The following is a 13,707-nucleotide window of genomic DNA, read 5'->3' on the forward strand; positions in this document are numbered from 1 at the left end:
CTAGTGAAGGCAGGGGGCTGGACTCGATGACTTTTCAGGGTCCCTTCCAGTTCTATGAGATAGGTATATCTCCATATATTATATATTAATTCTTGATGTCAGAGCAATGTAGGTTTTTACCCCTTAAGCCTATATAATTGAGGAAAGGTATATTTTGTCATTCATATCTATAATGTTGCTATATATAGTATACAGTAATGTAATTTAGGTCAAATACTTCTATCTCAATTTTAATAGCTTTACATACAGTGAAAAAAAGTAGTCCTTGAGCACCCTACAGTATGTGTGCCAGTTGCTGTATATATCTGGCTTTCTGTATTACATATAGTAGGGGGAAAACCTATTCTGTAGGCACTATCACCACACAGAGATGTGGAAAAATGTTAATAGTAATGGCTAGCGTTCTGATCCTGAAGGTCTTATTGAGAAAAAACTCCCATTCTAATAAAATTATTAATGAAGACTGCAGAGCTGAGCCCTAGACTCTCAATGTGTATTTGACAGACACCTTGGTCTCCCAACACGCAATATCTTAGTTCTCACTAGATCACTTAGTTCTCACTAAAATGAATTGGGCCATAAGAAAGGTTAACACCCCCCAAATAAAGCAAATGCTTGTGCTTTCTATTCATTGGTAAGCAGACAATGTAATAGCCATGTATCAAGATAGTAATTAAGGTGCAAATACAAACTTGTCTGAGAGTTTGTCCTAATGTGTTGCATTAATAATTAACACACGATTCTCTAAATTATGCCTTTAGACATTGACTAGCCTTAGCCTTAATAATCATGTATTTGTGTGATGTTTGTAAACATTTGCATTTGCTCTTTCATCACCTCCCCTAAAAATCCTGCGGCCTCAGCCTGATCACCTAAAGCCCCAGGGAGACAGGTAACATAAATCTGTCACACGAGTATCCCAGTCTACCCTAATACACATTTTATTTCAGAAAGAAAAACGTTCATCCTGTGTGTATTTTTGAATTGATCAGCAATAGTCAGTATAAAGAGGTTTTAGTGTACATGCACCCACATTTCAGCAGAAATTTCACAAAGATGTTTAACAAGTCCATGCACTAAGAACTTTACTACAAAGCTGCTGCTGCTCCACTGTTCTCAAGTTTGGTAGGGAAAAGTCTCTTTTTCTCTAGGCCAGGGATCGGCAACCTTTGGCCCGCGGCCCGCCAGCGTAAGCACCCTGGCGGGCCGGGCCGGTTTGTTTACTTGCCACGTCCGCAGGTTTGGCCGATCGCAGCTCCCACTGGCCGCGGTTTGCCGTCCCAGGCCAATGGGGGCTATGGGAAGTGGCGCGGGCCGAGGGATGTGCTGGCCACTGCTTCCCGCCCCCCCCCATTGGCCTAGAGTGGCAAATTGCGGCCAGTGGGAGCTGCGATCGGCCGAACCTGTGGACACGGCAGGTAAACAAACCAGCCCGGCCCGCCAGGGTGCTTACCCTGGCGGGCTGCGTGCCAAAGGTTGCCGATCCCTACTCTAGGCTAACTATTCCCAAACACTAGTCCACAGACTGCTCACGTGGTGTTGCTTTCCTCATTTCTAAATGCTATTCCTCTTAAAAGAAGCTTGAAATAAATTCAGTATTTTTATAACATGTTAGAAATCCCTGTCATTTGTACAGAGAATTTTCCATTCAGTGATCTGTATACTCTATGAACAAAAGTTTTAAAACCAGTTTCAAATATGGCCCAAGCCCGTGGATGTCAAATATTACCATCTGTAAGCTGTTTTATGAATCATAACCAAAGTGAAATGAGCTGGTGATCTCAGTCCACTTCTTCAGTGAAGGGCCCAACCAGGACACCTCACTCAGGCCTTGGCTGCTGGGTTAATGCAGACCATCTGACCTGCAGCAGTGTTTGGGACTGAGATACATTGATGGCAGTGTGAGGAGGCTTGTGTGGCTGGTGCCTATTCTATGGCGAAAGGATGTGTTTCAGTACAGAGCACTGTCAATGCCACTTATGTTGTGGAAGCACTAGTTTCATTTTTAAAGACAGATTATTTTATAAAACCAGTCCAAATAAAAATGGTATATTATAAAATATGTAAAAACAACTAGAAGTCCTTATGGCACCTTAGAGACTAACAAATGTATTTGGGCATAAGCTTTCTGTGTAGTACATGAAAAGATGGGAGTTGCCTTACCAAGTAGGGGTCAGTCTAATGAGACAATTCAATTAACAGAATACCAAGGGAGGAAAAAAATGAGGGTGGCCTATTTCAAACAGTTGATAAGAAGGTGTGAATAACAGTAGAGGGGAATTAGTATGGGGAAATTAGTTTTTGTAATGACCCATGCACTCCCAGTCTTTATTCAGGCCTAATTTGATGGTGTCCAGTTTGCAGGAGCGGCTCTAGGCACCAGCGCAGCAAGCGCATGCCTGGGGCGGCAAGCCGCAGGGGGCAGGCAGCCTGCTGCTCGCTGTTGGGGCAGCAGTCAGGCAGCCTTCGGCGGCGTGTCTGCGGGAGGTCCGCTGGTCCCGCGGCTTCGGCGGCAATTCAGCAGCGGGCACGCCAAAGGCGTGGGACCGTCAGATCACCCACAGACACGCCCTGTGACCAGCGGATCGCCTGCAGGCATGCCGCCGAAGGCCACCTGACTGCCGTGCTTGGGGCAGCAAATAACATAGAGCCGCCCCTGCCAGTTTGTAAATTACTGGGTAAGGCTACTCCCATCTTTTCATGTACTGTGTATATATACCTCCATACATCTGATGAAATGGGTTATATCCCACGAAAGCTTATGCCTAGATAAATTTGTTAGTCTCTAAAGTGCCACATGGACTCCTTGTTGTTTTTGCTGACACAGATTAAGCCGGCTACCACCCTAAAATATGTAGTGTGCGTAAGTATGTGGTATAGGGAATGTGTGTTTGTACAGCATCTGGCCTACCGGAACTATATCGACAGGCCTACGTGGTGCTACTGTCATATAAACCCATATGAAATCCACCTGAAATATTTTAATTGAACATTAAGTATACAACAGTGTAAATTGTAAATACCTACGCCACGGCAGTGGCTACTACACTGAAGAATAAGGATTTACTATTTGTAAAAGTTTCCCTTTTTTCTCATGCTAAACTGTGCCAGCTTTTGCATTACTGTGCCAGGCGTCAGCATGAAAATGAAAGACGCCCTTCACGCCTGTGGTCATAGGACAAGACTTGTGGGCAGGAGGCCACTGCCCCCAAGCTCTCCCTTCCCTTTAGGGCAAGCCTCATGCTATGCAGCGGAGTGGTCTTGTTAGCGGGGATTGAGGCAGGGGCTTACGCCTCTGGGTGAACTGCAGCCCTTGCGGACAGCCCCAGCGCAAGCCCGCCCTGGCACGGTGGCAGGGGGCTGCAATACCACCACGAACCAGAGCTACGTGGCGCTAGAGAGTGCCCCTCCCCCCCCCCGGGTCAGCCGTTGCGCAGTATCTCGTGCGGGCTGCCAGCCATTTTGGCTTAAAGGCGCAACCGCACGGGGTCAGGGCGCCTCAGGCGCGTCCCTCCTCCCCTTCCGCCGCCCGCGCCGAGGCTCCAAACCAGGCCCCGGCGCGTGCTGGGCGCGGCCGCTCACTCGGAGCCCAGCCCCTCCCGCCGCTTGACGAGACTGACCAATCAGGAGATAGAACCGTTCTCCTGCCAGCCAATGGGGTGCGGTGCGCGCCCGGGACGAGGCTATATAGAACAGGCGGCCGCGCGCCGCCGAGAGGTGGGGGCGAAGGGTTCGTTAGCTGGACGTTGGCGGCAGAGAGGCGTCGCGTCGCGTCGCGTCGCGTCGCGTCCTGGGCGGGCCAGCGCATTGCCCCTCGGCCCCCTCCCCCAGGTCTGTGCGTGCGCCCCCCCCCCGCAACGCCCCTCCTCGGGGGTGGGCCCCTAAGCGCCTGTTACCCCGCCTCCGTCCCCTGTGGCGCCCCTCCCCGCAGTGTGTGCCCCCCAGTACCTGTCCTGGGAGTCTGTGCCCTCTGCCCTGGAGCACCTGTTCTCCGGCCTTCTCCCATCCCTTGGTCTGTGCTCGCCTCCGTGTGTGCCCCCCCCAGCACCCCTCTGCAGCATCCTCCCTGTGGTGGTGGTTCTTCCGCCGGCTCCTGCCACGCTGGGAATGGGCACAGGGGATGGATCACTACATGATTCCCTGTTCTGTTCATCCCCTCGGGGGCACCTGGCAGTGGCCACTGTCAGAGGACAGGATACTGGGCTAGATGGACCTTTGGGCTGACCCACTAGGGCCGCTCCTATGTGCTCTCCCTGCTTATGCCCCCCCCCAGCACGCATTCCTGCAACATGTGCTGCCAGGGGTAGGTTGCTCGTCTGCAAATCGGGAGAGTGGTGTTCAGTTCCCAGATCTGCTACTGGTTTCCTGTGTAACCTTGACAAGTCATCAAGTCAGCGCGGCCTACTACACTCCAGAGCTAGGTCAGCGTAAGGCAGCTTGTGTCTACACTGAGGGCTTCAGAGTAGCAGCCGTGTTAGTCTGTATCCGCAAAAAGAACAGGAGTACTTGTGGCACCTTAGAGACTAACAAATTTATTAGAGCATAAGCTTTCGTGGGCTACAACCCACTTCTTCGGATGCATCACCAGTGACACACGGAGCATAGTGTGGACATGCAAAAGCAATTTAATTACTGTGGTGGCTGTAGGTTGATGTAACTTAGATTGACTTAATTTTGTAGTGTAGACTTGCTTTGTGTGCCTTGCTTCCCAATCTTTCCAGTGGGGATAACAGCATTGCCTACGTTGGGGATAAATACATTAAAGCTTCTCAGATGCTCAGGTACTCCAGAAATGGGCTGTGTAAGACCTTAAGATAGATAAATACACAACAGTGGCATTTTTGCCCCTTCAGCACTCATAATGAGTATCCTTTTATTTCAGTTAAATAATCTAATTTGGACCTGAAACCTGCGAATTGCTGAGTGTGACTGAGCCCCGCATTGTAGTCAATGGGGCTCCACACCTAATAAATTTTTGGATTAAGGTCTAAATTACATTTCTTAATGAAATTAATAAGTATGTGCCTGTTTGTAAAATAATTGTTTTGAGACAAATATTTGGAGAACCTCAGTCTTCAAAATTAAGTCTGTTTGAAGTTAATAACTGTTAAATAGCACTGTGAAACACTAAACATTACTGTACTAGGACATATTGAACAGCTTGTTGAACAGCAGGGATGATGTGAATGTCATATTTACAAAGCTGAGTGGACTAAATTTAGGAAGCATGAAGTAAGATGGACACTTGTGATTTCTTTGATTATGTAGAAGTTGTGCACTGTATGCTTCAGATTAATTGGGGTTTTGTTGCTTGGGTTTTTAGCTTCTTGTTTGGTTTGGGGGTCGGTTTGCAGCACACATCAGAGCTATCCAGTGTCTTGTACATTACTCATTTAAAAAAACATTTGGGGGGAATATTAAGAGATTTCTTTAAACATCTGGAAAACATGCAGATGTTTTCTGGAAGTGCCATGGGAGACTAAATGTATTGTTAAGCATGTACGTAGTATTTGTTTAAAAGGTTTCCATGTCAGAAGGAGAGACTTTCCTGACAGTTGCCATTTAGATTTTCCCAAATATTCCAAATATCAGATTTTTCAAAACTTTATTGAGTTGCTTTTTCCCTATGTTTTTCAGAAGGTCTTGTATCTAAAGGCAACACTGTCTACAGCATAAAATATTGGAAATGGGTAGTTAGACCTTGATCCTGTAATTCACTCTACACAGGCAGACCGCTACGCCCATGTGGAGCTTCGCTGAAATCAGTTGGGGTCTGTCCACTCAACAAGTAGCAGGATCATGGCCTTAGTATTTGTATTTTTGAAACACCAGTACACAATGGGCACCACAGAACTTTTAAGGCATTGGAACAGTGTCCCCACAGCAATTTAGCACATGACAGGTGAAAGCACTGTAGATTTACATCCCTGTTCGCCATGTACGTAGTCTTCATGTAGGCATGCCCTAAGGCAGATTCTTCATCATGAATCTTTTCGTCTATTTTCAGATGCCTTTTTCCATCCTGAACCTCTGCAGTTGCTGCAACAAAAGTATAGTTAGCAAAGTAGCGAGCAGGGACCTACAACTGATGTTGCAGCACAAGTTTTCAGAGGATTAAGTAATAGAAAGACATTTCCCTCTTCCATTTTTACACTATCACTGCTTATAAGTATAGCTCCAATTTGATTTAAGGCTTGGATTTTAATTTGAAATATATACTACTGTACATTTGCATGTTCACATAATATTGACAATGTTAGTTTGGTAGTTATGTAGAGTGAGTTAGTAGAAAACAGACATTCAAAAGTCACGTTTTTTTTAATCCCAGAAGATAAATTTGCTTTTTTGTAGATCGTACAGAGGTTAATGCGGGATGAGAGATTTACCTTCAGATCCTGCTTTTCTGTGTTAATCTTTTAAATTTGATTTTGAGTTACTGTCCTGAGGATGGGGGAAGTAATTTATTTTCCATTCCTACAATTTTACTGTTTGTTTCCAATGTGCTAGTCAGAAAAGCCTGAAGTATTAGAACTGGTAGATATACCTGTTAGTCCTTACCTGTAAATGTAACTAAGCCCTAAAATTAAGGCATTAAAGTTGATGGACAAAATTTAAATGTTTTGTGAGTGGGTAATAAGTTGTATTCCTGTTTAAGACGTGCTGAATTGGGGCCATTATGTTCAATGAGGCTGAGAAATGATTGCACTGGACAACATAACACAGAATTTCATGACTTTCCATATTTAAAATCTCAATCATAACATTACATTAATGAAGTTCTCTGAATTTATTGTGTAAATATTTGATATTGAAATGAGCTAGTGGGTGGGTGATCAAACGGATTGAGCAGTATGAAGTTTGCTATTTGCCTCATGCATTTATTTATTTCATTGGATTTATCAGACAAGAGGCATCTCTCATAGTTGATTGAAAATACAATAGATGAATACAATAGATTCATAGATTCTAGGACTGGAAGGGACCTCGAGAGGTCATCGAGTCCAGTCCCCTGCCCTCATGGCAGGGCCAAATACTGTCTAGACCATCCCGGATAGACATTTATCTAACCTACTCTTAAATATCTCCAGAGATGGAGATTCCACAACCTCCCTAGGCAGTTTATTCCAGTGTTTAACCACACTGACAGTTAGGAACTTTTTCCTAATGTCCAACCTAAACCTCCCTTGCTGCAGTTTAAGCCCATTGCTTCTTATTCTATCCTTAGAGGCTAAGGTGAACAAGTTTTCTCCCTCCTCCTTATGACACCCTTTCAGAGCTTGTTTCAGAAGTTAGGGTCAAATCTGTCTTCTAGATCCAGATTCATTCCTTCTAGCAATATGGAGCTTTACACCTAGGTAAATATAGATTTCCAAAGCTCAGATGACGTTCAGCAAGTTTGTCATAAATGTCATAAGCCATCTATCTGTTAGACAAAATTATACTTAGTGGTTTCCTATTGAGCCAGAAACAGCAGTATAGCCACTTCAATCTTGCTCTGTTCCAAGCACACTGGACTATTTACTGTTTCTTCAAAAGAAGTGTCGGGTGGCTTTCGCCTCTGTTGAGATTAATCCTTTTACTGCAGGAGTTTTTCATCAAGTTCTAAGAAGCTTGCTTTTGTTCACCATACTGTAAATAAATAAATAAATAAGCAAAACACCCTAATTACAGGATATCTTCTCTTTGGGCTTGTGCTCCTAACAAGAGACAGGTGAGATTTCTCCCTTAGCTCTGAAGATTTTTGGGTTTCCGCAAATTCCAGCTTCCCAGGTAAAACTGCCCCCACCACAACACCATGTACAGGTGGTACCAAGAGAAATTTGGTGTGATGCAGCCAATGCTCTTGATCTCTGACCACTTTTCAGCAAAGTCTCTGGCTGTTTGGCTCCAGCCTATTGTATTGTTTTATTTTGAGATGTGTTTCAATCTTTTGAGTCATAATAAGTGGGAATATTTTGATGACTGTATGTTTAAGGAACAAGAAATTACTTGTAACTTTGTTTCTTTGAAGTTAACTTTTTACAGGATTCCCACTTACCTATCTCACCTCCCCTCACAGTTTGCAGTTCCATTCCAAGTTGATATATTCCTGGTAGGACATTATACCATGTCCATCCTTGAAATGAGGAGGTGGCTTTCTGTCAGCACTTGCAAGATTCCTTGTTCTCGGGAGACATAGGACTCCACTCCTTCACTTCTACCTGCCTTTTTTTAGACAAGTTCTACTACTCATTTAAAATGGTTTCTGGGGTATCAGAAGTCTCCTCTGCCACAACGTTACTCCAATACTGTATCAAAACTATTTGCATGTTATCATGACTTTAGTAATGTATGATGTAAATTTCTCACTGTATACCAGTAAAAAAAGAACTCGTGGTTCAGCTAAGAAATAAATATTTCATAGAATCATAAAATATCAGGGTTGGAAGAGACCTCAGGAGGTCATCTAGTCCAACCCCCCGCTCAAAGCAGGACCAACCACAACTAAATCATTCCAGCCAGGGCTTTGTCAAGCCGAACCTTAAAAAGTTTTAAGTGTGAGAAGATGGAAAGTTTACCTTGCCCTCTTTGCCTGAGTGATAAGAGAAGGAGCAGTGTTAAATCTAACTGGATTGTGGGGATGCCTGGAATTATATTAGATAAAATGTGTTTTCATTATACTTAAAATAAGTAAGAATAGCAAATCTTTCTGGGGTTTTTTCATGGTTTACCTGATGACTTCTCAGTGAGATTTTCTGTTTTTAGAGAACACACCATACAACCCTGACTTTTATCACAACATAGTTGATCACAGCATGATACCACTTCTATTTTATCTGACAAAATGTTTTATACATTGACATTTTTGTGCAGAATAGATCATTTTGAACTTCTCTTCTTATTTTTAATCAGGTGAGAAACCAATAAATAAAAACAAGCTGTTGATTTCAAGATTTTATAGTGAAAGAGAATTGGAGGAAACTGTGTTTGAGCTGATTGCTTCTAGTGACAACTCTGATACTTGGACCATGGAACAAAGAGAAAACATCAGTGATAAGAGTAAAACAGGAGTCTTCACTGAGCCATCCTATGCAAAGTCTGATGAAATTGACTGTGTTGATACTCTGTTCGGTGAACTTGCAGAGGGCGTCAACTGCTCTGTTTCAGGCCAGGCATGTTCCATAAATGTCTCAGAATTCAAGTTTCCAGATGAAAGCTTAGCTTGTTTCAGTTCATCACTAGATGCAGAACTTGAAACTTACAATAAAATAAGAGAGAGGATTTCCAAAGTGTATGAAGACAAAAGTGAAGCTGGTATGTTGGGAAAGGTCTGCAACAATATACATTTCAGTTACAAGGAGAGTGACGACAAACCCAAGAGTGATGTAGATGAAGACTCACAACTAGAGTATCACAGTGCTGAAGAGCAAGATTATTCTGGTCAAAATACCTCATATATGCCTTTTGCGCAAATTAAAACTCCAAGGACACAAAATTCAGAAGCTCTGGAGTTGGTAGAGCCACTTTATGAAGTTATATGTGATGGAGCCAAAGGTGGGCAAAATCCTGTTAGCAAATTAGGTGATGGTTCTTTTGCCTTGGATTATGGTGCTGTTGATGAGTTTTATAATAAAGCAGCTATATCAGAATTCTCAAAAACATCTCAGGACTTCATATCACTGATGGATTACAAAGGCCTGAAATGTGAAAATCATGAAGAGGAACAAACTGAAGCTACATATCATAGTAAACTTGGTGAAAATTCCTTTGAAAGTGATACTGTTGTGAATAGAGAAAGGGCTTATCAAAAATCACTCTCCATGAGCAGTTCAGAAAATCAACAAAAGATGGAGGCTGTTTCTTTTTGTGATGTTGCACAGTCATCACAAATGGCTATAAAAAAAGGGTTTAAAATGAAAGATACTAACAGCATGTTGCAGAAGCATGGAAATACTTGTGTATTACCACGGGAAAGACCTTCTGTGACATCCACACAGATTTCTAGCAAAAATGCAGACGATTCAATTTCTTGTAGTTGTGAAGAATCATTTTTGTCTGCATTTAATTCTGTTTGTCATGATTGCAGCCAGAAGACTGTTGAAAGGAAACCAGATTTTTCTTTTGCACTTCCCAGAATTCCAATGAAAGATGGTCATTTGTCTTGTGTGGAAGTTCTAGATAAGTATGCTGGTAATAGTACCAGACATCAAGTAGATTTTCCTGACTCAGAAATCAAGTGCCTCACATGCTTGAATAATGCTACAAGTAATAATAAAGTTACAGTTAACCAGACTGTTGATGCAAGTTCTGATTTTAGGGCTTGTTTCACTACAAGCAGAGCTACTAGTGCTAATGCTTCTGTGGTATCTAAAGCAAACAACACAAAGTTAACAATGATGAACAAAATCAAGTCTGAAGAATGGCAGAGTGAGACCTGTAGAAGTATTGCCTGCAATACAGATTTGTCATGTGTAGGTGGCAGTATGGAGCAGATTGCCTCATGGCTTGCTGAGACATGGGAAAATTGTATCTACAGTGAAATCCCAACAACTGAATGGAATTCGCAAATTAAGGTAATTTTGAGCTCACTGAGCAACTCAAAATAAACTCAGTTTTTAAAACAAAATAATTATATTTGTAACTCTTTCAATGTCAGTAAATGCAGATTGTATAATTATTTTCTTTTAAATGATTATTGTTTCTAGGATCCTTTGGAGTTGAAAAATAAGTTGAGTGTCAGAGATTTAAAAGAAAATCCTGACAGGTATGTCATAAATTGTAAATATTTGTATTTATGGATGCTCAGTGATAAATGTAGGATTTACTTAATAGTTTTCAGGTTCTCTGAATAAGCAAATTAAGAATTCAACGAAAATATTATTTAGAATGCTTGCTCTGAAGATTAACAGAGCTTCATTTAATTTTTATGACTGCACTTTCTGCATAAAGATGACTAGAGTGGTAGTGCCATTTCCTCCTCTTAGTTAGGGATCAATATAACGTGAAAGCCACCATGCTTGATACTGCGGAGTACTGTTTTTCCTGTTTGGCTAGTGGAGAGTAGGAATTAACTGATTTTAAGTTTCAAGTTTTCCTTCTAAAATGTAGTCAGAAATACCTTCTGAAAGTTATACAAATATCAAGATAATACATTCACAATAAATTAAGAAATATTCTCTCGCTTAATCAGTTCAATAATATATTTTTCCTTTTAAAGGATGTTGCATCTTAGCAAAGAAATTGAGAAGAATTATTCATCAAACTGTTGTAGGATGTTGCTGCAGAGAGCTATAAAAGCAGAATTGCAGCTTCTAAGAACTCACTATTGGATGTGTCATCAGCACTGCTGGAAGATTTACAGACTTGTTATGGAAGAAAGAGAATGTTTTAACAGGCATGCATTCATTTGATTTTTCTTGACTAAAACAGATATGTAATATTCTTCAATAGGATAGAATTTAAGAAATCCAGCTGCTCGTTAATCTAAAGAGAGCAACAGCAAATGCTTTCCTAAAATCCATTTGAGCGTCAACCAAATAACTGTTACTTATTTGATAGTATCTTGTGAAATTAAAATATTCCAAATATAATTAATATTAGTCACTGCTAACTACCATTCTTGTACACATGTAGTTGTAATATTTATTCAAATACACTAACTGGACCAGTTAATCAGTTCTGCTGAAGACATATTCTTAGGGTGTAATGCCAAAATATCAGAGTATTTTGACCCAATCAGAAGATGGTGGTGTTTGCCACAGAGCTCAAATTGCTAGTAATAACTGGCCTAATTCTTTATTTACTTTTGTCCCTGCGGTAATATTTTGTGTTTTGTTTAAGTACTATTGGAAGGGCATTAGTTGCTGAATAGGACTGCTTTATTATAGGTGGAACAGGTAGTGATGCATATAGTGGAGATTGCCTGACACTTTCCATTATTAGAGCCTGTTTTCAGTTGCTTATCACTTTGTCATACTTTAACCATTCAGCCTGAAATTTTCCATAGCAGGTGTTTGCCTCAGGCTGTGCGTGCACTTTGAAAATTTCAGCTAACTCGGTTCACTTGTTTCCAAGAACAAAGTTACTGGAAAGTCTTTGCAGAGTGACTGAACATGCTCCCTTCCAGGAGCTGGTGTGGACACCGTAGTGCCAGGTCCTGGAACTTAGAATAGGAAGTCTCCTATGCTATCATTGTACCACTGCTGGTGCCCAGACAGCACAGAGGAGGAGGAAACAGCCTGATGCAAATGCCCGAGGGTGAGAGCTAGGGTAGGAACAGAGAGGCACAGGGGAAATAGAAGCCGAGTGAGACGGAGAAAGGAGCTGGAAGAATGAATAGGTGCAGATTCGTACTGAGCAGTGGAGAGGGATGGGTAGGGGAGAAGAAAAGAGGGAACATGGATAGGATCCTGAGGATGGTTAGGAGTAAAAGGGTCAGACAGGCTGGGGCTGAGGCTGGGACAGGGACAAAAGAGTTTATAACCACTAAATCACACTTCCTCTTCAGAACTTGGAATTGAACCCATGATTCCTGAGCCTCACAGTCTTCTTGTGCTAGCAAATAGTTTTGCAACCCATTGGCAAAGTTTGCGTTTCATCCTCCCTTGCTGGTTTGTCTACATAAAGGGTAACAGCTTGTTCCTACTAGTTACTTTGTAAGCTCAAATGATTAGAGTTCTGTGCAGTGGATTTAGAGCCCCCCATCCTGTTGATGACCCATGTGGAGGTCAGTATGATTCTGCATGATGGAATATGATTTTTTAGTTTGCTTAGAAAAAAAAAATCTTAGGAAGTTGCATCCAAAACCACTTCAGACTCCAGGTCGATAGACCATGAAAGAAAATAGAACAATGTTCAGTTTTATCTTCAATTTGTATTCTCTTAAACTAAATGCCCACCAGTCTGGAGGAATTCTTTGGGATTGTTTAAAGTGATTTAAGATCCATTTGTTATCTTTGAGGGAGGTATAGTTCAATCTGCCTTTTAATACACTTACTGTGCCCTGGGGAAACAAATTAGACTCAGCTGTCTCCAGTTGATCCCAAGGGTGGATCTTACGCAGAAATAACTCTGGATTGGTGAGTATTAATGAAAAGACAAATTTACAAATAGGAAACAAATTATCCTATTGTATTTTTTAAATTTATTTTTATTAAGACTTTTAAATAATTACAAATAAGCATTCTTTCAAAGGGTCCCATAACACTTCGATGCAAGAATCTATATCGAAAAAAAGAAATTCTTGTAAAAAGGAAAGTCCACACATAAAACTGCATTAGAGATCACAAAAGACCAAGATGGTTTAAGCTAACATTTATTCGAAATAATAGATTTCTTCGTATGTGGTGGGGGAGGTGCAGGGACATGAAAAATCTTGAGGCACCATAAAATATTTTTGATAATTCTTGAAGCAATAATATAACAGGAATGTCCTATTAGGTATTTGAAGTGCTTTTTTATATTTTTTCAGGAATTTTAAAAGTGACATTTCCAAGACTGAACTAGGGTCATCTTTGTTGTCTGTTTTTGAAGAACTGAAGGCTAGGTATGAAAGCATGAGAGAAAAATTAGTCATGGGTATACCATTGGATTCACTGCCCCCATTATCAGTAGAGTCAAAATTGCTCTCGATCTTTTCTTCTTATGTTCCTTCAAAGGTACAGTAGGGTTTTTTTTAAGTTACTCTTTGGCTTTAAGTTGGAATGTTTTTAAATAAAAACAACGGAA

General features: G+C 41.6%; 1 protein-coding gene across 1 annotated transcript in view; it reads left to right on the forward strand.

Moving 5' to 3' along the window:
- Positions 1-9,008: 9,008 nt before the first annotated feature.
- LOC112107638 (RNA-binding protein 44) overlaps positions 9,009-13,707 on the forward strand; it is a 28,072-nt gene continuing 23,373 nt past the window's right edge. Inside the window, exons 1-4 of the mRNA XM_026654007.1 lie at positions 9,009-10,553; positions 10,686-10,744; positions 11,198-11,374; positions 13,451-13,637. Coding sequence (XP_026509792.1) covers positions 9,009-10,553; positions 10,686-10,744; positions 11,198-11,374; positions 13,451-13,637 — 1,968 coding nt within the window. The remainder of the gene's footprint in view (positions 10,554-10,685; positions 10,745-11,197; positions 11,375-13,450; positions 13,638-13,707) is intronic.

The sequence above is a fragment of the Terrapene carolina genome, unplaced genomic scaffold (genome assembly GCF_002925995.2).
Source record: "Terrapene carolina triunguis isolate 2854851 unplaced genomic scaffold, T_m_triunguis-2.0 Scaffold175, whole genome shotgun sequence".
Classification (NCBI taxonomy): domain Eukaryota; kingdom Metazoa; phylum Chordata; order Testudines; family Emydidae; genus Terrapene; species Terrapene triunguis.